The sequence below is a fragment of the Dermacentor silvarum genome, chromosome 3, assembly GCF_013339745.2.
Source record: "Dermacentor silvarum isolate Dsil-2018 chromosome 3, BIME_Dsil_1.4, whole genome shotgun sequence".
NCBI lineage: Eukaryota > Metazoa > Arthropoda > Arachnida > Ixodida > Ixodidae > Dermacentor > Dermacentor silvarum.
In genome coordinates this window covers 173,563,063-173,588,943 of record NC_051156.1, presented here as the reverse complement: position 1 = coordinate 173,588,943, position 25,881 = coordinate 173,563,063, and the positions used below count along the sequence as shown (strand labels likewise).

Here is a 25,881-nt window from a genome sequence, read left to right as displayed (position 1 = left end):
TTACTGCTGTGCGCAGTACAGCGTAAGTAAACTCTTGTTGCAGGCGCTGACAGTTCTCGTCGGAGTTCACGCGTCCTGAGAAATTATGTGCAATATGCACTGAACAAGACCGGAGTTCATTGCTACATCACCAGTACACCAATCAGTCGAGATTCTGTGAGGTACAAGGCCGCTTCCTGTTTGCACCGGCGTAAGTGAAGCAGAAATGAGTTGCGAGCACTACTTAAAATGCGTACACAAGCCATATCTATGCTGTGCGGTGAAATATTCTGTACAATTCTGAATCTGTTGACGTAAAGGCAAATGACGGCTGCACGCTCGCACACAGCGGAAGATACAGCGGCCCATGTACTTGCCGCAGGAAATGCAACCCCCTCGTATGAGGGAGCATGGCGACGAAAGCTCCGAAAAAAAAAAAAAGCATTACGCGTTTTTGCGCCTATTTAAGTTTTCTAGCGCAAAGACGCAGCGAACAAACTATTGCTATGGGAGTAGGTATAGCCTGGTCACACGTGCATTTTCACGTGTATAGCCGCCCTTGACTTGTTAAACGCACTTCGCCCCGACGAGGACGACGCCATCTACGCTCAACGGAGATTAACAATTAATGACGTCTTCTCCGATCGGGCGGGTCGTCTCAATAATGCGGTTTCGAAAGACTGATCGGTTCAGTGGCACGATGAGAAACCATTGCTCCAAACACCCACTTTACCTGTCACACTGTATTTTACTGAGCTTACTTTACTTTTTACTTAATTTCAGCACAAGCACACGCGAGGGGTGGGGTCCCATGTCTTTGATATACATGTATAGAGTCTGCTTAAACTACCAATATTAATTACCGATCTCGTCACGTAGAGGAAAGCAGACGCTAGCCACCCCCCCCCCCCCCCCCGAAAAAAATTTCTGACTACGCCCCTGCCACAATCGGCATATAAAGAAGGTTAAATAGACGGGAACTGATACACGTTTTGGTCGCCTGTCGTGAGCTTTGCCCTGAGGAGTGAGTGCGACTAACCGAAGCTGAGGAGTTGGTTTCAACGCCGAAGGCCCGTGGCGTTGCTTCAGCAGCAGTATACATTTCTCAGAAAACCGTCACACAAACCACGAGCTGAGATGTCCCCTTTCTCTAAATTCGAACTAATATTATATCTCTGTTACTGAAAGACAGGCGCGCAAACACGGACACAAGTAAGCACCAACAGGACAACACGAACGTCGTAGTTCTGCATAAGCAAAGTGATTGCAAGCATTATATTTCTTGTCCTTACCGTTCGCAGGGACTTTCCTGACAGGAGGAGTGCTCCGGCCAGACTCATGCTGCCGAGATAAGCACTTCGGCAACGAGCTTGCCGACAGCAGCGGTGCCTCGAGAGAGAGACCCGGCACCTCGGGCGATGGCGTCGCCACGGCTACAGGGTGGAAGGCAGGTCGCTGCCGGGCTGCGCCTGGCCGTGCAATGGTTCGGAACGGCGGATGCTGCTCTCGTGCCTGGCATCGGGCGCGTCGGGCGCCCCGTTCGGACGGAACCAATGGCTGCGGGTGCCGTTCAAGTACCACGACTACGAGGCCATGACGGGAGTGCTCATTAACGCGACGACCATCAGGCCGGACCTGGCGTCGCTCTACTCCATAGGACAGTCGATACAAGGTATGGTGGGATCAAATGTCAGTATATACAGCGACGGCATACGCAAAGGCGGTATACGACTCACGTCGGCATGTCTTGACATTTCGTGGCTCGTAGCAGCACCCTCTAGCATCCTGAAATTCGAAGACAGCTCCGTAACATTAAGGTCTTTTTTTTTTTTCTTTTTTATTACCTACTCGTATGTTGCAAACGTGAAAAACCCACTTTCTGTGTAAGTATCAGAATCCCCTAATACTTAAAAAAAAATCACCATCCAAGCACTCCGTACCAGCGAACCAGCGAAGCTGAAACGTGCGGCCCCAATGTTTATGACTGGGCTAATCCCGAGGGTTCATTAAAGTATTTCTCAATTAATGAGGTTACACACGCGTTCGGCTGTGACGTAGAGAACGACATCACTGACGGTACGGCCGCAGTCCGCCGTTGTCGCTTGCGTTCGATGTCTCGAGTTTGCTCGGCGGCGTGGTTAGGACCATTCGCCCGCCATTGCAGCTTGCGATTCTTCGAAATTAAATTACTTCAAAACTAAATCTGTCCGTCACTTAAGACAATGAATGGCTCATACGCTCTTAAGCAATGGCTCATACCCCGTAAACGCGGCCTCCCCATTACGACGACAGAAGAGAAGTGAAATTCTACCCTGGAATGTTGAGCGGCGACGGAGCCAGCTGTGGAAGAAGACGACGACGAACGCGGGAGCAGTGGCACGAGCGCGTGCCGAGCACGAGCACGAGCGCAAACCGAGGGGCGCTAACGAGCCAGCTGCGAAAAGAGACGACGACGCTCGAGCCAATGCGGAGGGTGATAGTTTTCTGTGGACAGGTGACGGACAGATGCTTTTAGATGCGAGAGCATCTTATGCTCGGGGCAGTGTCCGTTCTGCGGTGTCCGCACCCATACTGCGCATGCGCAGCGCTCCCTCATTCTCCTTTCCCACGCAGGTGCGCGCTCTCCTCCTCCCCTTCTCCGCCACAGGTGCGGCGCGGCAAATCATTGCATATAACTCCCTCTCTCCCTGTCTGTCGCCTGTCTGTCCCTGTCTCTCCCTGTACGCCGGTAGGCGGCGCAAGTGTCGCGGCGCAGTATAAAGCGCGCGTTCGCTGTGCTTCCGCCATTCTTTCTCTGTGCAACGATGTGCGAAACGACATGAACAACGTCAACGTCGGCACTATAGTTGCAGTGGCAGCGCCACCGCCGCGGAGCAGAGTAAGGCTCGGGAAGCCGAACGTAAACGTCAGCGTCACAAAGCCATCGTCTTCAAGATACCGCGCGCACCGACGCTAGGAATCGCGTACGATCTCTAAATAAAGACGCAACAACCCCGTACCAAACGTCTCCTCTCTTCTCAATACATTCTCTCACTCGAACTTTCATTGGGTTGTGTTGCCAAGTGAAACGAAACGGAAACTCGATGCGCACCCCCCGCGATGCTTTCGCATCCCACCATGGTTGCCCGTAGGGTGAGATGATGTGATTTTTTCGTTTCGCCTAGATATACAAAAGTTTCGCTTTAAAAGGTTTAAATGACTCTGGTAACATGTACGGCTAGATTCCAGTGAGAAAGAGAGAGAAACATGCTTTAATGAGATGCTCGAGATGCCTGGCTATTCGCCTGACGTGCTACTCCAGGTGCGGGATGATGGTTATGACATATCCAGGATTGAAGGCAATGTACGATATAACATGCATGGCGTATCAGGAGGCTCATGACAAATCCTGAGCACTTCGAGCCCATGACGTCACGCACAGGAAGGCTGGCAGCCATGTGCACATTTCAATTGGGGCACGCGGACACTGCGTATCGCCTTAATTTTCTTTTTGTTTCCTAGGCACAAACTTTAACGAGAGCGCCGGTCTTCTGTACTCCCGGTGTGCGATAGACTTCGATGTGTGGCCTTGTATCTGAACCTTCTAAACTCTTGAAAATGTTTGCCGAAGAAAACCGTTTGAATTGCATTTAAATGTTAGAACGAACATCCAGAAACAAAAAGCTTAGGACAGCTCAAATTAGTTTTGGACCATTCGCCACTGCCTGACGAAATTTGTAGGCTTTCTTACGAAAAGTAGTAACGGGTGTGTAGGAATGCCTTTAATATCCGCAAATTTCTTACCTCACCTCCCTAGAATTGAAGGTGGAGTGCCTCGCATCTGATGCCAACCTGTTGAACGGTTGTTAATGTAGAGCTGGCCACATTAATCTGTGCTCCTTAGCAGATGCGGACGCCCACGTTTTTTTTTTTTTTTTTTTTTTTTTTTGCTCAACCTCTGTTTGCAGCCTGTAATCGGGCCGCTGTATTGCAACGATTCCTTTCGCTCGATTCTTTTCCTTACTTATCACTAGAGACCGGATTTTAGGCAAATGCCTTTTTTGTTCCTTGCGCTATTATCGCCCCACTTTGATATATGAGCATGAATTAGAGGTTAAGAAGGGCTTTCATAGTGTTTTTATACTGCCTATAAATGCCTATTTTGGCGTTTGTGCCTAAATGCCTATAAAGGCTATTTTCAATATCGGCGCCTATATGAACACTATTTACCCTCAAGTTTCGCTTTCGAGTGCAGTTAGAGACCGTTATTCATGTTACCGGGCAACATTGACTGTTTGGAACTCTAGGCTTAACCGAGTCCTCTAGTTCAACCAACTCCAGGAAAACAACCGCTAGAAGCAGTGAAATCGAGGCGCCGGCCAGCATACGCCGCCGCGCTGACATGGCGCGAGCGGTTGGCAAATGCGAAACCGCGGAGAGCCGTCAGGGAAAGGAGAGTGAAGAACAAAAGAAGGAACAAAACTGTGATGCGCATGCGGCTTTTGTTTTGTTTGTAATTTACTTTTTAAGGTGTTCACCATCGTCAAGCATTGCTTCTCAGCGTACAAGATCATTCTCAGTGACAAGAGGCACAATTTTGAATCCAAAAATCTGGAGATGGTGGCACTTTGCTATTGTTTCCACAATCTTCACAGTGATTCCTAGACTACGTTCCGCGTGCCCTCTAAACAGATTTCTTCAAACATGTGCACTTCAAATGGGCGGAAGTGTATTTGGCAGTGTTGGGGCGTTTTGCATGTACAATTCGGATAATGTCATTGTAATGAGAAAATTGCCAGAGTTGTATACCTAACACTCCTCATGTAAGAATATGTTAATTTGTTAATAAATCGTAGTCTCTGTTGCATTTATTATTTATCTCTTTTTGTTGTGTCTTAATTGAATTACGTCAGGCAGACATAAAGTAGCGTTTTTTTTATCAGTATTCCCAACTTTCAAGTATTATTTTTCTGCCTGTTTCACTATATGCGACGCTCGAGTACAGTGGCCGTTGAACATGAATATGAGCAGTGTGCTTGTAGAATTAGGCCAATTGATCATCATTAGTCCAGCAGCTTTATGGGGCAATTGCACGGCTATGTTCAACTGTTGGCGTCTTTGTGCCATCATAGACAATAACATTTCTTGTTTTTTCTGTCGTAGATACAGGTCGCGCATGTCTTCGATTGAAATAATTTGCATTTATGTAAAGATTTATTGTGCCTATATTTACGACGTTGGAGGCCTAAAACGTTGTTTTGCCTGCGCCTAAAACGCGCTTTTTTAATGCCTAAAGATCCGGCCTCTACTTATCACCCTCCGCTCACGACCACCCCGTCCTAGTCGTAACCTGGGTGGAGCGCAGCTCGCTAAGCCAGAAAAGGAAGATAGTTGGAATGGCATCGTTTCATTATCCCATCCTTGTTTAGTAAGGCAGAAGTAGTTCCAGATCCACATATTATACACCTGAACATGACGTCATCATCCGACTTTCTCTCGCTTAAACTTCCAGTTCCAATTTCGCTAAGTTTCACCGTATAGTCAGTCAATTGGTGAGCCTTGACGTCATCGACGGTGTCTTGTTGTTGCTTCTGCTGAAATGGTCGGGCACGTCGCTCAGCCTCCTGGCGATGCCGCTTTGCTAGACGTTCGTCCCTCTGCTCCGGTGTCTCCGCACCATGGTTAGCCTTCTTCTGTTCGTTCTTCCTACGCTCAACCGCTAAGTGCCAGGCAACTACTTCGGGATCCAATGAGTTCAGCTTCTCCGCTCTTCTGCGCCGCTGAACAGCGATTTCACTCGCCTTCTCTATGGCTATACCAACGTTACTAGACCAGCTTCAGTTGTAAAACTCTCCACCCGTGCGCTTACCGCCGCTGTAGTCACTCCTTGGGCAGCCGCCAGATGGCGGCGCCGTTCCATCGCGCTCCACTGCAGACGCCTCGCCGTGCCTCGCTGCTCGTGAGGACGGGCAGCATGCGCGTGTTTCACGCTCGCTGGCGTTCTCCCTATAGTCCGAATTAGTGATACCATGCGAAATCGGTATCCACATACAGCAACAAGATATATCGGGCTAGTTGGTTCATACTGAAAGAACGGTAAACTGCACGATAGGAAGAAACGCATACGACGAAGCGCAGAAGCTGCGTTTTTAAGTGTCGTGTGTTTCTTCCTGCTGCCTAAACCTTTCGCGCAGTTAACTTTTCCCATACAGCAGCTTGGCACGTTTTCTCTCTGCTTTTACTTGCTTAACGCTTTGGTCTGAGGCAGTTATACGCCAGCTAGCGAGACCAAATTTGTTATCCACAAAAATAACAGCACAACTTTCTTGTAAACCAATGAATGCTTTATTAAAGAAAACGAAGTAAAAAACAACTGTATGCCCCTATATATTAGACTTAAGCTGTCACAAGGGACATAATCTAGGCAAATGATTTGGGCCTTCGTGGAAACCAACTCCACCTACAGCAGCTTGGCACGTTTCCTCGCCTGGATCCCCGCCGCTGCTCCAGGAACCTTGCCTAAGAATGCAGTTTTATGCAAGGTATGTGTGTATGCATGCGCGTGACTAAATATAAATTAGTGTAGCTTGCACAAGTGGCGCAAAGCTAAAGAAACAGCGGAGCTGATCGGCACCTAGCTGGTCCTGTCCTTATACGGGTTATGCTTTTCCGGAATTTATCGATTATTGATCATGACCTATTGATTGGCTATCGCAAGGTATTGGCCACGTATTTGGGCTAGGCTAAGCACTACCAAGTCATCTCCAGCATTTCCCAGAATTTATTGATTATTTATCGATTATTGATTAGCTATTGATTGGCTATGGCAAGGTATTGGCCACGTATTTGGGCTAGACTAAGCACTACCAAGTCATCCCTAGCATTTTCCGGAATTTATTGATTATTGATCGATCACCTATTGATTGGCTATCGCAAGGTATTGGCCACGTATTTGGGCTAGACTAAGCACTACCAAGTCATCCCTAGCATTTTCCAAAATTTATTGTTTATTGATCAATTATCGATTAGCTATTTATTGGCTATCACAAGGTGATGCGAGGGGCAGCTGTGCGCAGTGACGTCATCGCTAGGCGAGTTTTTGCGAACACTACGCGGTCAAACAAAAAGCTTAAACAGCTCCGCTGTTAAACATTTAATGATGCGTGCACTTAGTTCCTGAAAGCGCAAGGGGCACCCAACACGACACAGGGGTATTTGCCATTGCGCTTGGACCCTTTCTGCACTAACGCTAGGATCGGTCCACAATTTCTGTTCGCACGTTACGGACTAACGCTCGGCTTAAACAGATCCGCTGTTAAAAAAAAAAAAAAAAAAAAAAAAAAAAACACGCATACTTTGGGAAGCCCTTCTGCCACGCAACAATAATCATGATGTGGTTTCCTAGCGTTTCATTTCTTGAAAACTTATCGCTCGGCGCCGCCGCGTTGGTGCAGTGGTTGTGTCGGAAACAATATTATACACTGTATTGTGTCGGAAACAATAAAATGAAATGAAATGAAAGTGTTGGGCTGCTGACGCGAAAGACACGGATTCAATCCCGGCCGCGGCAGTCGCATTTCAATGGAGGCGAAAATGCTAGAAGCCCGTGTACTGTGCGATGTCAATGCACGTTAAGGAACCACAGGTGGTCGAAATTTCCGGAACCGTCCACTACAGCATAATAAAGTTCATTGTCTGTCTGTCTGTCCACTACGGCGTGCATCATAACCACATCGTGGTTTTGGCAGGTAAAACCCCAGTAGTTATTAAGACGAAACTTTAATGTGTCTCATGCGGAGGTGTCCTTTAAGGTGTTGGCAATGGCCTTGTCGAAAACCCGGCGTCGCCGCGTATGACAAAAAAAATGTCACGTGGCCCTATGGAAATGCATATACCCGATCACGTGTGGCGCATACCTCGCTGCATACCCCAAGTCCGGGATATGGGGTATGCGCCACACGGGCTTTTACATGCTGCGAAGAGCCTATCATTTGGTAATGCATAACCTAATGTGTACTTAATGTATAACTCAATGCACGACTAAATTTGCACCAGGCTTCCGCCTTCAAGTGTTACAAAGAGTGTAACGCCAAGCGGAATTTTTTTCAAAATTGGCGCTCGCCACATTCCTATCAAGAATGCCGACGACGGCACAATGCCGCCTTGACGAGTAGCTTTTGTACATCGTTGCTACTCAAGGCAAACCGCCACGCACAAATAAACACACGCTAGTCCGCCGATTTCCGCAGTCCACGCCGAGAGGTGGCGCCTGGTGTCGAGAGAGAAAAAAAGCAATGAAAAGATGGATACGACCTGATCTCTTAAAATCATAGGCAGCGGTACAAGCTAAATTTTTGAAAAATAAAAATAATGAGACGTATATAAAAATGCTAGATAAAGAAGAGGTATAGTGTACCTGATTAAATCAAGCAGGCTAGGTGACTATTTGTCGCCGCCCCGTTTCAAAGGGGATGCCATTAAATCATCATCATCATCATCATTGGAGCGCGCCCGTAGCCTGCGTGCGAGGCTAAAATAATCTGGTCTATACCACACTTCCTCCTCCACCTTTCCTTCCTCCATGCTGGCAAACGCCCAGCGCCATGGAGGAAGGAAAAAAACTAGGAGGGAGCGTCACGTGACAATCTTGAAGCCTAGTCATAAAAAATTTAGAGGAATGGGATGATGGGAAATAGGCCCTCACGTAATAGGCAAGCGGTAGATTTTACTCGGCTCGCTTCGGTGGCTTCCGTTTCGTCTGCTGCGGGGGTTTCGGAATATGCGCACATACTCGGCGTGGCAAATGCGCGCCGAGATTAGTGAAGGAATTCGAGTGTGTGAAGAAGTTGAGTCCCGCCGCTTAATTAGCAGACAGGTGCCAAGGCTGTTGCGAACGAAGGCGTCGGTTAACCGGCATTGCGCCCAACAACCCGGGAGGACCACCTCAAGGACGACTGGTTGCGTTTCGGTGTGGTTTCAGGGAAACGAGGGAACCTTTCGCCCTGCAAACGTGTGAAGGCAACCAAGCCGCCCTTTCGACGACGATTCGTTGCGTTTGACGACGTCTTCTGGGAAACAATGATGCCTTTCGCCCCCGCAAAATGTGCACGCGATTATGCGAGCGTACAGGGTCCGAAGCGACTGTCCCTACGGGAAAAAATGCGTCCCGTCTTGTGCCCAAGGATGGACTGGCGAGCCGGAGACTCCGAACATATTTAGGGCCGTGCCGGCCCGTAGCGCAGTCGACACTGTTGCTCGAGATCTGCTCAAAGTCTTCGGCCTCTTAGCAGACCGGCGAGAACTCCCGTCAGCAGTAGGCGCACCTGCGTGATGAAGTGTTTTGTGCCAGGATGCCCTAATCGAACAGAAAATCGGCGCGCTGGCCTGTCCTTCCATAGGTAAGCACAATGAACGTTTCTTTTATTTATGAAAATGGAACTGTAATATTCGCGATCGTTAGTGACTACGTGCTCGTGTCAATTATAACTGACGAAATAGTGGTGCAATACTATTCAAGCCATTTTTTTTTCTTCAACTGTGCATCTGGTGTTTCGTTTGCACGGTCAGCAATTTCAAGTTATGTTGCAGTAAGCAGTCCCTCCTCATTGCACTTGGTGTATTTTGTCCAGTCTCCCAGTCCAAGGTCCTCCAGGATGCTCAAGGGTGAAGCTTCTGCAGCACTGCCTACACACAACCCAGCGACACCTCGAACAGCAAGGTATACTATGGTAAGTATAATACTCGACCACTACAATTTTTACATACTTGTTTCCTTAGGTAGCTGCAAGTGAAGTGGCATATATTTTCGTGGCAACTGTTTAATAGCTCAAGCATAATAAATGTCACTCAGTTAACTGCACTTGGACACTAACATTTATGATCATGGCAGCCATCTAATTAAATACTGAAACATTCATATTTGTTCGCAGCGGTATGAGTTTCCTCAGGGTTTGTATTAAACACCAATTATCGGACAGTAATCCTTTTTCAATTTTTCTTTTCCATTCAAATCACACAATAACTAGAAGACCAACAGGTTTTTCACAATTTTCTATGCTCTTTATATGTTCGATCGGTCACAATGAGCCGTGATATGTGAGCTCAGTATATTTTGCCCGCTCAATCTAAGAGGCTTCTTTAAAACATCTCTCATTGAACTATGCTACATTGGCCTCTTCTGTGTTAGTTGTTTTGTACTTCTACCTTTCCTGCCTGGGCCCAGATGGGCCTGCAGTATTTAGCAAATAAATAAACAAACAAAATTAAGTGGCACTAGCAAGCTCGTGTGGATGGCAGTTTTATGCCCCAACAGTTTTAAGTTCACAAAAGTGTAAACGGAAACCGTCGTAAGCAATGTAATGACCTAAAATTTAGCATTATATTCGTCATAACTTGCACAAGAGTGTATGCCACAATAATTAAGTACTTTGTTCTGCGTACGTGCTTTGTGTCATGTTGGTTGCTCATGCACCTGTTACAGCGCGTGATATTTTGCAGCCACAGCCAGCAAAAGACGCACCTGAAAAGGCTTTTCTGAGGCATGAAGTATGGCGTTACACAATTACAAACTGCGACCAAGAAGAAGATGAAGGCCCTACGGCAATCCCATGAACAGCTTTTTCAAAAGGTTGCTCATCTCGAAAATGTCATAGAAGATTTATCTGACAATCGCATCCTAGGAAATGAGGATGTCGCCATATTGCAGAGGCAAAAAAGGTGGGGCAAAAAAAGACTTGCCCATGCATCAACTGCCACATAAGTCTGGTGCCAGCAATGTCACCCGCTTACTCGCCATATATATATATATATATATATATATATATATATTATTCGGGCAAAACATGTACAAGGTTTGCCCGCGAGGTAAGGCAAAAGGAGGGCTTAAATCTCCTGACTAGGCCTTACCTCGCTGGGGCAGCAGAGATAGCGGAATTTGCAAGTTAAGCACTGACTTTGCATTTTTATTCCCCTAGAGCATACAGATGTGTACGAGCTGTTTTCAACACATGCCTCCCGCATCCAAAGACACTGTGTAAATGGTATCAATCCATTGATAGGGCTGCTGACTTTTCAAAAGAGGCAATGACTGCATTGGCTATCAAGGTAAAGCACGGCTCTCCACATTATGCAATCTGGTTGTGGATGAGATGGCCATTCAAAGAAGTAGTATGGGATGGGAAAAGCTTCCATGTATATGTTGACATAGGCATTGATGTCAATGATGACAGCTTTCCAGTTGCCTAAGATGCATTTGTTTTAATGCTTGTTGCAATCAATGGCAGATGGAAGCTGCCGATTGGCTACTTTCTAGTGCATGGCCTTGGTGGTGAGCAGAGGTCCAATTTGGTGCTGCAAGCTGCTAGCTTCACTCACGAAAAAGGCGCACACATTGTGAGTTTGACCTGCGATGGCGCTGCAGCGAATTTGTCATTCCTGCACAGCCTTGGCTACAAGATGGACCTGACTGAGCTGGATGCTTCTTTTCCACATCCAGTGACAAAAAAAAAGCTTTTCTTTGCCATGTTGGATCCCTGTCACATGTTGAAGCTACTGCGGCACACCCTGTTTGATAAAAAGGCTATTGTGATATGAACAAACAGTTCATATTGTTGAAACACATTGATCAGCTGCATGAAATCCAGTACACAGAGGGCCTACATTTGGCAAACAAACTTAGACAAGCACATATTACCTGGAAAAACCAGCCCATGAAAGTCTCATTGTTGGCTCAAACGTTTAGTCAATCGGTAGCAGATGCTGTTAGTGACTGCAGAGCTAAAAAAAATGAAAATTTTCAAGTTCCTTGCCAACAGAAGAGTTTATTAGACATGTCAACAATGCATTCGACATTTTAAATTCAAGACATCCAAGGCAAGAAGAATAGAAAGGACCACTGTGTCCTGAAAATGTGGCTCCTGTCACTGCGTATGTCAAAGAACTTATGGCCTACTTTTGCTTGCTTAGGGAGTCTGCAGCTGGTAAACTAATGACAGGGACCAACCAAAAGACAGGCTTCATTCGCTTTGTGGTGTGCTTAGACAACCGTCTATACAACCACTTGTTTACAGAAAATGGCCTATTGGCATATCTTCCGACTTCCAAGCTCAGTCAGGACCACCTTGAGTTACTTTTTTGCTGCAATAAAATCATTTGGGGGCTGCAATGACAACCCAACAGCAAAGCAGTTTGCAGCAGCATTGAAGCGTCTGATAGTTCGCAATGAGGTCAACGACATTGATGGCGGAAATTGCTTTCTATTGGAGCTCATCGAAATTCTCTTTGTACGTTCCTCTGAAAAAACCATACTCCTTCGATGTAATTAACCTCACTGCCCCTCAGAGAAGCCCTGCAGCCAGTGAACCACTCACAGCAGCAATTTTGCAGGATCATGGTTACTCTGCTGACCCAGGCAGGGTGTATGAGCTTGGGTGCATGTGGCTTGCAGTACTGGAAGAATTGCTACACAAGTTTTATCGTGGGTGAAATATGTTCATGATGGCCCACACAATTAATTCCTTTATCCATCAACTTCAGCTGTCCCACCAGGTTTTATGTTAAGGCATTTGTTTTTTGAGTGACGTTGTAAAGTGCATATATTGTTCAAGAGCGTTGTATGCAGATGTCAAACTTTTATAGAGGGAAAATGTGATACCTTATTGTAAATTCTGCAAGTACATGTTTGTTGTCTTGCTGAATGCTGTAGCTTGAATCACCTGCATGCAAATTATGCTTAAGCAATTCTTCTGTTCCGCCCAAGCTAAACAGTATGGACAATGACGGTAGGTTAGCTGGCCTACCTTTCACTAGAGCAAACTGTGTGATGACATGGACATGCTGTGAATACTTTCAATGGATTATGTGTGAGCTAAGTATACTCTTGAGGATGACAATGGTTTTTTTAATGTTTATCCTGTATGTCTTTTACCTGACCTTTGTGGAAGTTTGCCACTGTCACCTGGATTACCGTTGGTTTTACTATTTTTTAAATAATTTAATGTGCTCACTCTGTTCATTTGCTTTACAATAGCCGTTTATGATGCTAGATTCACTGTAACCACAAACATTTGGTGTATACCACTCAATGAGTGCTTTAAATACCGTGAAATATTCATTCATTTGAGGTTCACAACGTAATAGAGCCATTGTCTCCTAATTTTGCGGTGTGTTGGCTCAGCTTCGACGGTGCTAACTTTTTTGCAGGTATGTGATACAACATAAGCTTTGTTTTGCATTTTAGTTGCAGCAGTATGCATTGTATTTTAATGTTGACATACTTAGTTTGTGGGTCTGACCTCACATCAATTCTTTCAACTTTGACTTTGTGAACTACCACTCTCTTTTTTTCGATTTCTGCATATGTATTGCTTACTTTTCTGACAAGCACAATCACCGAAGCCTTTCGATATTTGTGAGGACAGCGCAGATATAAATATTATACAATTATAGCCCTGTATTGAAGGCGTTGCATACAAGGCATTGTAAGCAAAACTGCAGCTACATTCAAGGACAGCTGATCCCATTGACCAGTTTTATTAAAGGTATCAATACTATGTGTGATATAGTTTACTTTGTATAACATTATTATACAAATGCCCTGTGGCATACAAGTATGCTAATACTGATACCGAAGAGCAGTGGCACAATAAGTTTTTCTACTTGCTGTTTATAATTTTCTTTTGTGTATTATGTTTGCTATGTACTTCATTTAAATTATAAATGTGGCTTCCTTCTGTATTTGTGTGAAATCTTCTGGCTTCTATAGGTGCAATAAACATTGAATAAAGAACGAAACAATTACTGTTGTCATAAAAATGTGCTTTCATAGTACAAGTACACCAGCAACACAATGAATCCCCCAGTGCAAGTGAATGCTATTTTTCCCTTGCCGCTATGTATTCAGTTTTCATGCCATTTCACACTAGCAGAGGAAGAAGGGTCCCCCTGGCAATGTTTAATTCTAGGACATAATTATGCTGTGGAGCTATACGCGCATTCGAAAACAGCTGAATAAACTCTAGATAATGCACAAATTCCGTCCATTTGCTTTATTATATAACGAAAATGGATCCTCGAGGCGCGTCTCAACAACGTCGTCGCACCACACAATCTTGCAAAATAATGCACGTAAATCTGAATAAACGGCGACCACTTGGGCGTTTAGAATGCAGGCTAATGCTATTTATTTCTCTCAAAATAAAACACGCACACCAGAGCCTTTTATTAAGAGAAAATGCGACAAAAAAGTGTCCCTCAAAACATATAGTTTCTTCCTAGGGGCAAGACAGCGTGACAAAAATTATTTCTCTCAAAATAAAACACGTACACCAGCCTTTTATTAGGTGAAAATGCGACAAAAAAAAGTGTCCCTCAAAACATGTCGTTTCTTTCTAGGTGCAAGACAGCGGGCGAAAAATTAGCAAGATAATACGCACCACAGCTTAAGGTGCACAACGGATGATTTGACGAAACCTGAGTACGTGGGAAAAATAAACCACACTCGGGCGTCTGGACGGGTTTCGAGCCGCGAGCGTTGGCAACTCCACTAACCGCGGTGGTAAGCGCAAGTGACGCCTTGAAAATTTTCTGTCTTCATGAGTCAGGCGCCCCCGTATTGCTCCACGTTTCAAGGCATCACATTTGAAGCGAAGAACAACGCGCGCAGCAGCAAAAAAACACCACCCGCATACGGGCCTCCAAGCCTGTGACGGCAGGCGTCACTGAAAGTTACCACGTACCAAACAATCACGAATGCTCCGGCAACCTTGTGGGCCTATTCCTACCCAAAAGGCACCGCGCACGGGGCCCCTGGGTAGAGTGACCTAGAATACCCTGGGAGAGGCGGCCAACGTGCCCGCTGTGCGCCGTGTGACGTCACTACTCCGCGCGCATGCCCAGCGTGGCTCTCCAAGAGCCACGGGCAACTGCTTAACCTCGGCCAGTGTAGCTCACGCTGCAAAAGGTGGCATACACTACTGGCAGGTGTTCTAACCTGCCAGAGATCAATATTTCAGCAATTTATCTATAGACTTAAAGCAGCTGGTCGAACACTGAACAAAATTGCGTTAAATGTAAGGTCGTCTTTTCCGAAACTCTCCTGCACTGCATGAACGTGGAACTACAAAGTTGTGCCAGTGAGATCACCTCTGTTTTGCAAAATGAAACAACAAATGACGTCACAAAATTTGTGCAATATTGTCACGTGACAGGTGTCTTTCAAACACACAGACCTTCTAATAGAATAGCGCATTATATTATAAGACTTCTTGGTTTTCTTGTGTTTGGGCTATGCAATTCTTGAGCCATTGGGGATGTGTAACTGGACATGCACTATTGAGCAACGTTCTACTTCAGTTTCGCAGCTTCCCATACGCGCCCTGTCTCCGGCGCGGCCGCAGCGGTGGTCACGGGAATTAACGGCGCTGCAGTCGCGTCTTTCTTCATGGCTCGAGCGTCGTCTGCTTAGGATACAAAGGCGGTGGCGTACCCCAGCGCGCGTCTTACAAGCATCTGCTGGCTCCCGCCCTTCACGGGTCACACAGCCGGACCTTTAAATTATATAACAAATCAGTGGTGGACAAACACGCAAACAGTTTACAACCAGATTTGTGTTTATTGCTCTTTCGTGTATCCTGGTTGCGTGTGTGTGTAAGTGGTTCGTGTGGCAAGGGAAAGGTTGGCGCTATCTTCTGCAGCCCCTGAGGGATCCTGGTTCAAGTGACCGCTTAACGGGCGTTCTCCAACCAAAGATATATAAATGACTTCGAATATTTGCGAATGCTTGCGTTTAATGTGTTCTTGTGCGTAGTTCATCCCAGCACTTTATTTCCGCATGATCTATCAGGTTACGATACGAGATAATGTACGGGCTTGGGCATCTATATTGCGCAAAACCGAGCGTGATTACATTGTGTGTGAGCGTACGCGCTCTCCCATCAACACATTCTTTTGTTATTTTCTTTTCAATGCGTTAGGTGGCAGGCTAACTGGCGCACTTGCTTCGGGTTTTTACAATTCTGCCCAGCGTCGCACCATCCGCAGTGTAACGCTTTTACATGCAAGAAATGTCGGCATTTGAAGCGGAAAACACGCTATTTTTGCGCTGGCATTCAACAAACACGTTAAAGCCTATTGATGTTTTACCCTTCCATGCTTCTTTTCAGGAGACGAAAACAAAACAGACTCACGACAGGAATACTCTTTACTGAGCATGTAATTATATGAGAGGAGTTGTCTAACAACATGGCCTAAAGCAGCTTTGCCTTCTTCCTTGCCGGCTGCACTTGCTCAGTGACCATAATTTCGCCGGTTTTCTTTCTTGCAAAGAAATACATCCGCATGACAACATAAAACTTGTCATAAAACTTGTCAACATAAAAAAAGGGAATGTGACACTGTGTAGCACGGAGACGCCACGGTGTCGCTGACTCCCAGTTGCTGCCACATAGACCGGAATTGTTTCCTGCACCGTCGCTTATAACAGCGATTACTGCTACCCCATACTTGTGGAGCTGCAGGACCTGCTTCTAGCACGAGCTCTGCCAAAATTTTGCCGGGAGCAGCAACCTTGGTGGCAAAAGTAGCGATAGGCTGCACCCACCTTTCAAGAAGCGGCACGAACATAAAAACGAGCGCACGGTCAGCAAGTGTGCCAGCGCGTGGCAGCGCGGGCACACCGCAAGGGTCCGTCGTGTCACCGGTGCTCTTCAACCTCGTCATGATCGGACTATCGGAAAAATTGGAGCGAATAGAAGGTATTAATCACACAGTTTATGCAGACGACATTACGATTTTGACCACGAAAGACGCAAGCGAGGGCGAGATGTAGAACAAACTTCAAGGGGCCGTGGAGGCAGTCGAGAATCATTTGGAGGGCACCGGACTAGAATGTTCGCCGGGGAAATCGGAACTTCTACTCTACCGCCCCAGCACACCTGGGCACACCGCCCAGAGACGTAGCGGAACTACACAAAAGCGGAATCATAATAACCACCAGAAATGGACCCATGGTCCAGAAGATCAGAGTTCTGGGTCTCTGGATCGAAGCCAGGGGAACAAACGCGAAAACCGTAACACGCCTGGAAAAGAAAGTCACGGCGATCGTTATGCTAATACAAAGGGTCTCCAACAGCAGAAGGGGCGCATTAAAGAAAGAAACGTGGTACGGCTCGTCCAGGCTTAAGAGATCAGCCACATCGCGTACGTAGCGGCATTCGTCCACTGGAACAAGGCTGGGAAGACAAGATAGAAAAGCGTACAGAACGACACTGGGTCTCCCGCAATAGACAAGAAACGAAAGGCAACTACAACTCGGGGTACATAACACGCTGGACGAGGTCGCGGTAGCGAACTCGAAAGACTCTCCGGAACCAAGGCGGGCAGAGAAATCATTGAAAAGATCGGCATAAACTACCACAGAATGAAGGGCCCCAAGACGCAGATTCGCCCGGACGTCCGAGCCGCAATAAGCACGGAAAACATACCGAAGAACATCCACCCCGTGCACAATGTCGAGAGAAGAAAATGCCGCACGAAAACGATCCTCAAAAACCACGGCGCGCGGGAGGGGGTGCTTTTCGTAGACGCCGCGCGGTACCTCCGAAACCGTGCCGACAATGGTGGTGTCGGCGGTGGTGTCTTCGCAATGGCGGTCATAGACACGAAAGGAAAGACCGTGACGGCGGGCTCCGTCAGGACCAGATCGTCGGAGGCAGCGGAAGAAACGGCAATCGCATTGGCCGTAATCAACGGTCGGAATCGAGACAGAATAATAATCAGCGACTCCAAGATGGCCATTAGGAACTTCACAAAGGGCCGGGTCTCCACGGAGGCGGCTAAAATCCTTAACCACAGAACAGTAGACTTCAAGAACATCATTAACATAACACGGTCAGAACTGTTGTCACTTATCCGAACCTTCTCCTAATTAATTAATCAAGCGTAATTTCTTTTTCACCTGTATTCACATATGCGTATTGTTAAATGTTTGTAATGACATAATTTTTGCTCATCCTATTCCAATATTATTCTAGCATCATTTCTTCTCACTGTTAATTATGCAACGTCAAGTGGACGCAAGTTTCACTTTTATTTACGTATTGGCAAGTGTACGTAGTGTGGTGGTGCGTACTATCTGCATTGTTTTTACTTGCCATTGTCCCATTTCCTTGTTCCTCTATAGTCTAAGAACGTTGCTTATTGAGGATGCACCCATTCTTATCCAATCCACCAGAATGTGTATGCGCCACTGTGACACAAGTGGTGTGGTGGTATGGAATCCATAAGTGCTGATATGAGTCGCACTTCTCAGTTCATGCACCTCTCATAACCATCTTCCTTCAAAAGCATCATACATTGCCTTCGCCCTCGCGACATCGTTGCGTCGTCTTACGCCTGGTTCGGTGTCCTTCGTTCGTTTTGTGGAGGAAAGACACCTAGTTGTCTTCGTTCGCTAGCTTACTGCTTATACGATTCCTTAGGTGGTTGTTGCATGCGATCACGGTAGGTTGAAGTTTTAATAGTGCAACGACCCCCCCCCCCCCCCAACCTCAGCCGACACTCAAAAAATACTTTTCGCTAGAATTATTCATAAGAAGAGCAAATTCCAAAAATGTGGCCGGCCAACAGCGAAGGTCTCTTACAAACGACGGGCTTTGTGGATACGGCCCGTCGTGTTTACGGCTTCTTACTGGTCCCGATTTGAAGCCATCCGCGGCACCACTATAATCAGAACAATTACACGTTGTAACTGTAGATGTCATGGTTTCTTTACTTGCGGTAATGTCGTTCTTACGCACTATAGTCAGTCCCACAAGGCGCGGCCGCGCTGGGAACGAGTGTATTAAGCCCAGACCACACGTACGCTTGCGGACGCGCGTCAGCTCGCGTCTACGCGCCTAGCGCCTGCCGCGCCTAGCGAGGAATGGCGGTTTGTATCCACAATTACGCGCGACAGCGTGCGCTCACTGGCCTCACTCGTTGACGCCTTGGCAGACGCCACTTCGTATTTCGTTGTTGACAGTGCTTCAAAATGCTTCGATATCTATAAACGTAATTTTTATATTTTTAACAGATATTAAATCAGCACAAAAAGTGAAGAAAAGCACTTTCTTGCATGGTATAAATCTGCTAAACTGAGAGTTGAATCTACCGCGCCGTCGCTGCGTAGCCAGGCGCGCCGACGCGAGGCAGCCCAGGCGCGCGCCCCAACCAGACGTACGCGTTCTAAAGCGTCCGCACGAGCCGCGCTCACTCGACGTCACGTCGCGTCCGATAGAGGAAGAGGGCGCGCACCCAAACGATGCACGATTGGCGCTGAGCCGTGCTCCCTCAAGGGCTGCAGAAGATAGCGCCAACCTTTCCCTTTCCCTCAAGAACCACTTATCATCATCAGTTGCCGCGCGTCCCTGCGCGTTTCGTCGCGGCTGCCATGATCACCTACCAAACGCGCGGAACGACGAACACAAAGCACGCAGCTTGCCCGGGCTTGCCTGCACGCCGCGCGAAGAGTCTTTCCGGAAGTCACGCTGGTTGGCCGTGGTCACGTCATAGGCGTTCTGTGGTCACGTGATGGGTGTCGCGCGGGCGACGCGGTGGCATTAGGGTTACAGAATAAATACAAGAGAAGGAAAGCGCAGTCGAGGACGGCAGAAACCAGGTGGGATTGATGAAGTTAGGAAATTATGCAGGCGCAAGTGATAGGCTAGCGCAGACAGTGGTAACTTGGAGATCGCGAGGGAGGCCTTCGTCCTGCAGGGCTTACTATGGATGAGATGAGAGATGAAAGGCAAAGGGGCTGCGAGAAGAAGGCGAGAGAGGGTCCTACGCGGTAGCCGCATCTACCACCTCAGCCACCTATGGATAGCTTCCTGAAGTTCGGGGTTATGGCTGCGCATGGCAGCCTCGCTTGCGCGCGTTTGCAAGCGTACGTGTGGTCTGGGCTTTAAGATATTCCCGTCTGCCTTCCTCTCCACCTGCAGCCGCGTTCACATGAACGCGGCGCTAGCACATTGCATTTCAAGCGCGTCATCATGATGCGATGCGTCAGCGTTAACGTGCAGCACATAAATCCTCGTGCGATGCGCCCGAAAGGAACTGGCACCACTTTTTAGCGAACGCGTCTCGCCTGAGTGGAGAGAGATAGAGGGAGAGAGGGAGAGAAAGCGATTGTGGAGAGGAAGAGACGCTATTTTAAATGCGAAGCAGCATTTCTTGGCGAACATTTGGTACTTTGACAGTATCTATCTATCTATCTATCTATCTATCTATCTATCTATCTATCTATCTATCTATCTATCTATCTATCTATCTATCTATCTATCTATCTATCTATCTAGCGGTCTACGTCTTTGTGCTCTCATGGTCGTTTCGTCAACTTTGTATGTACCGAAATTGGCATACCATGACAAGAGTACATGACGAACATAAATGACGTGTCATGACATTCATGTCATGACATGCGTGTCATGTAGCTCATGAAACAGCCGCCTACGTCTTGGTGCTCTCATTAGAGATGGGCAAAACGGCTCACTTCAGTGAGCGGCTCGGAACGGCTCAACTCACTGAAATGAACCGGTTCACTTGAACGGCTCACCGGTTCAATTAAACGTGTAACCTGTGTTATGCATATTCAATGGTTATCTGGCTTTGAAAAAAAAACGATATATGCATAATTTAATAACCGTGTTATTGGTATTTTCGCTATGTTAAGAGAATATTTTTACATATATTAAAAGCGTAAATTTTTAGTTGTAATAAAACTTTCTTTTCTGATATTGGTGATAAAATGCTTATGATACTGTAACAGGCAGAATGCGACGTACCTCTCTCAGAAAAAAAGAACATATGTAACTTCATCGTTATTACAGAAGCTTGTCTGCTTTTGTGGTACTTTAAAATCAACTTTCGTCAAAATAAGAACACAAAATGATTGTACATTATCTTTCAACTTTATTCATTTGTTCACATACGTACGTTCACTATAATATGAATGAGTTGTAACGCCATGCAAAATGAATGTAGAAATCATTTCTTGAAGTACAATACAAAAATCATACGAAAGATCCAGAAAACTGCCGCACGTACCTTTCGTTTTTCAATATTTTTTTTCGTTTTTTTTTCTCTTGAGCGCACGCGCGAAGCTGGCGATCATGCCATCATTCGCCAGGACAAAAAGAAAAAAAATCAAGTTCTATTACAACACAACAGATCATTGGCCTCGTTTCGATGATGTGCTAATCATAAACGCTCAGAAAATGCACTGAAGTGGTTGTCCTGGGCGACATTTTCATGACTACACTAATTAGCACAAATGAAGACCAGGACGTAAACTGTACGTTCACCTGTTGTCTTTAAAGACACGGAAGACCATCTTCGAAGTGTTATTGGACCAGCGCACGATGTGCGATCGGTGAGAGTCGTGAGACATCATTCGAACAGCAGCAGGCAACGAACGGTACCCATCCTTTGCCAATTAAGGCTTCTTTACTTCTCCCCTCGGTGGCATCGGGTGCCACACCATAGGACGCACAAAAAACCAAAGGGACTGCTGCGCACACCACACACTGCGAGCGAGTCTGCCCACACCGGCCACCATTCGTCGGTCACAAATCGAAACCTCGAAACCCAGCAGAAGACCCGGCTCTGACGGAACGGTTCGGGACGGCTCATTCAACGAGAGAGAACCAGCGTCCTCACTCGGAAAGAACCGCCGCTCACTTACTGAACCACGGCTCACACGCTCTTCAAAAGATCGGCTCAAAAGATCCGGCTCGCTCCTGAGCGCACTCTATAGGAACGGTTCCTCACCGCTCACTGAACGAGAGTGAGCCGGCTTCCTCTCTCCGAAAGAACCGCCGCACACTTACTGAACCACGGCTCCCTCGCTCTTCAAAAGAGCGGCTCAAAAGATCCGGCTCGCTCCTGGAGCCGCTCAGGAGCGAGCCGGATCTTTTGAGCCGCTCTTTTGAAGAGCGAGGAAGCCGTGGTTCAGTAAGTGAGCACTCAGGAGCGAGTCGGATCTTTTGAGCCGCTCTGTTGAAGAGCGAGGGAGCCGTGGTTCAGTAAGTGAGCGGCGGTTCTTTCGTTGTTCAGCCGAAGGCGAGGGGGGTGAAGGCGACTCTTGCGAGGAAGGGCGGGAGGGCAGTCGCTTTCTCGTACCGCTAATAGATGGCGCGGAAGTCGCACCCAGCATACCAGCAGAAGACCCGGCTCTGGCGGAACGCATCGGCATGGCTCACGGAACGCGAGAGAACCGGCTCCCATTCTCCAAAAGAACCGCCGCTCACTTTTACTGAACCACGGCTTACTCGTTCTTTAATAAGAGCCGCTCACAAGATTCGGCTCGCTCCTGAGCGACCCATCTCTACTTCAGACCACGTAAGGATACTTAAGTGGCTGTCAACTATGCATTGCCAGCTCACCACAGTTTCGCTTAGACCGACTCTCACAGCGGGGTTGGACGTGAACAATATTAAAGCGAATTGTCGGCATCCGTGGCGTAAACGAGCTGAAAAGGAAGTGGCCAGGTGCGCAGCCGTTGTCGTGTCATTGTCGTCACGCTGACGTCATTTCGCTGACGTCATGCTGCTGCAGTCGTCGTCGCGCCGTCATCATCTGCCTCGTCGTAATTCTATCGCCGCGACAACGCCGTCGTCACGCTGTCGTACCTACGAAAACAAGTGGACGATAATTTTCGCCGCCATCATCAAAAGAGCGTTAGTGTCGTGAGCATTATACTTCGAAAGTATGCGGTCCGCGTAGAGGCTATTCGCTTGCTGTGACAATCAGTTTCGATGGTTTCTGCATGGTTTGTCGTATTGGTAATCCTCCCTTTCGTTTTCCATACTTTCCACTCTTCGCCAGTGCTTTGGTCAGTCCATCGGATGCAGCGCGCCGAGTAGCCGATCCGAGCGATGACGGCGATGATAAGAATGGGAAATGTAATGAATCGTGACTAAATACGCACATTGGAATTTGGAACGTCAACCACTCGCGCCATCTGCCGGCGGCTGGAGCGACGTAACCGCTTTAAAGAATTTTCCTTCTTTTTTTTTCTTTTTCGCATAATGGGCATACATTGACATAGGTGGTAGGACTCGCTATTTGCCAAGTCTGGCTTTATTTCGGAAAATATTCTGGGTTTCACAAGCCTTTTTAGGTATCGGAGGCAATATTGTCATGTTGCAGCGACGGTGAAAAATCAAATAATGCAGAAGCTCAGTGAAGAGATGAATTTTTTATTTGGAAATAAGTACTTAACTTTGAACTCAATATATTGGCAGGGTTCGATCCTTCACCGTGACCACAACGGGACATCTGGTCGAAGTGCTGGGTACATGCATAAATTCGAGAATGTACAACAGTGTTCGCGACACTCGCACAATCTGATCAAGACAGGCTTACTTTGCTATACGATCAACGACAACGCTGAAGAAATTGCGAGTATTGTAGGCGTGTCTTTCCTCGGGTTATAGTTTGATAACGGCGATGATCCGATCAAAAACGAACAGCGCCAAAAAGCAAAGCAACGACGCTTAGCAATATACCGGGAATTGACTAATGAACTTCTTAGTTAATTACTTTACGACATTATTGCAATTTATGAATTGTAGCCGGTGATTTGCATAAACGCATCCACTTGAAAATAATTTCCAGGACGGCACCAGTTTTGATATATTATTTCCCAAAGTGTGGGACGAAGTACATTCCCGTTACTTTTGTCCTTCAGTGTATAAAACAGAATTTTGTTAAAAAGTAAGTGGAACAACAATGCATTTTTACGGCGAGTTTGATGGCGCATATCTCCAAACTGATGTCATTCTGGAAATTCATTCCAAGTGGATACGCTTAACAAGCTCGCCGGCTACAATTCGTAAATTGCAATATGTGTCGAAAAGTAATTAATGAAGAAGTTAATTAGTATTTTTGTTAATTAGTTGAATATGTGTTTCAATTTCTCGTGCTACTAATGTCCGCCTCATCGAATAACCCAGCTCAATGATAAGAATTATGCTTCCTGCCACAGGTGATGTTTAAAAATTCCGTAAACCTAAAAATGAACACCCTGTGTAGCGATGTTTTCAGAAAGTTGATATAAAAGAAACGTGCCTTGATACTTTTTTCTCATATTAATGACGAATCCACTAGGAGCTAATGACTAATCCACACATGGCAACACGTCGAAACAGTTCCTCACAGTGAGATTGCTGAGCTTCTTGCGGCCTTTTACAGAGAAGCTGTTAAGGGCTCAGTCTCCGATGGTCACGTCCGCGTGTAGAAAAAACCCTCATTGGCTGTATGTATGTGCGAGTGAAAGCGCGCGAGGGACGCGCGCTTTGACGGGGAGCGAACGCACGGCGGAGAGCAAACGCGACTTCTTCCGTCGCGCGAAAGGCCGCGGGGGGACGGGAGGGAGGGGAGGTGACGTTTAGCTGCGGCACCAAATGCGGCTCAATCACCCACGCGAAATGAGGAAAGCGGGAAGGCAGCGTGGGAGGGACGGAGTGCGGCTTTTGCTCTGCGATCAATTAACTGCGTACTTGTACTTTGCGCGGCGACCGGCGCATCGTATCTTGAAATCGATCTGCGACAGGGCTCCTACCTTCGTATGCGCTGTGCTTTCGCCGCTCAGTTTCCGTTGAAGCGATAGACCGCATGAACTTTCGCTCGCTGCTGCTGGCGCGCTTGCTCACGCCAGCGTTTTGACAGCGGTTGTGTGAGGTCACACAAACAACACGCAGAACTGTTGTCGACGGGGGCGGCGTTTTGCCGGCGTTCACACCGAACGCGCGCGGCGTTGGCGACGTGTTTATGAAGAACGTGCCAAGCTTTGCCGTACACCCTATGGCGGTGTACCGTAGCGACCATAAGGCCATGGTTCCTGTGGTCACTAAATAAATGAAAACCGCCGGATCATATATATTTCTCATTCTTTAATAGTTCAAATAACCAATTGCACCATCACATCTTAATAGTCATAATTAGAAATACACAATTCCCACCATAGTACAGCTTCGCTTAACAGCTTCGCTGTAAAACTGGGACGGCAGTTTTCTTTCGGGGCGAGACTGAAAATAGGCTCAATATTTATTGCTTTACTATAAAAAGTTATGCTCTAATTCTTTTCAAGCGGAAGTCTAGGGCAATCCTGGAGAAAAGTGTATTGACACACAAAATACATTGAGAATATCTGACGTTTACTAACGAGGCAAATAATATAGGTAGCCTACATGCAACGCTGCGTTGCATGTAGGCTCCCTAAAATAATACACATCGTAGTGACACGTAGTGAGGCACGGGTGAACTAAATCCGGTGTGCCAAATAGCTGAGCACGAAAGCTGTGACGACGAACGCTGAGAGTACTCGGCCCATATTCACAGAATAGTTCTTACGCTAGAGTTATTCTTAAGTGGAAATACCAGCCAATCATGATGCTGGACGTATCCTTAGGTAGCCTATGGCAAACAGCACTTGCGAGCGAGAAGCTTTGCAAATTCGGCCCCTGTTTCCTCGCATTTCCTCGTGTTCACACGAGCGACAGCTGCGTCTCGACCTGCGTCTAATGCGGGAGCTTCGCCAGTGATAGATATCAAGCCTTATCCGATTCCTCCCAACATACATGGTTTTAATTGAAGAAATAGCTTAATGCGTTGACCACATGATCGATGCCGTCAAAGAAACCACAGGTGCCGACAGTCTGTTGTATAGCTGCGGCACCTCGGCCGATTGAAGTTTCTCGTGTGTGTGTTTGTGTTTCCGCGCTTACTCCCCGCAAGCTCCTCCACGACATGATATCCTCCAGGTGAGCTAGCAGGCTAAAATATTCTTTGAAAATTTGGAAATCATACGCCAAGAGTATGACCGAAGGCAAAAGGCCAGAGTTTAATTAGTTTTTCTCCGCAACAGAGGTTGATACATGTGCCGTT

The 25,881-nt window shown here is 46.9% G+C and overlaps 1 protein-coding gene across 1 annotated transcript in view; it reads left to right on the top strand.

Moving 5' to 3' along the window:
• The window catches only part of LOC119445035 (mucin-5AC), a 105,989-nt gene that overhangs the window by 63,112 nt on the left and 16,996 nt on the right, over positions 1 to 25,881 (top strand). The window contains exon 2 of the mRNA XM_049663908.1: positions 1,281 to 1,651. Within this exon, the coding sequence (XP_049519865.1) occupies positions 1,477 to 1,651 (175 nt within the window). The 5' untranslated portion in view covers positions 1,281 to 1,476. The remainder of the gene's footprint in view (positions 1 to 1,280; positions 1,652 to 25,881) is intronic.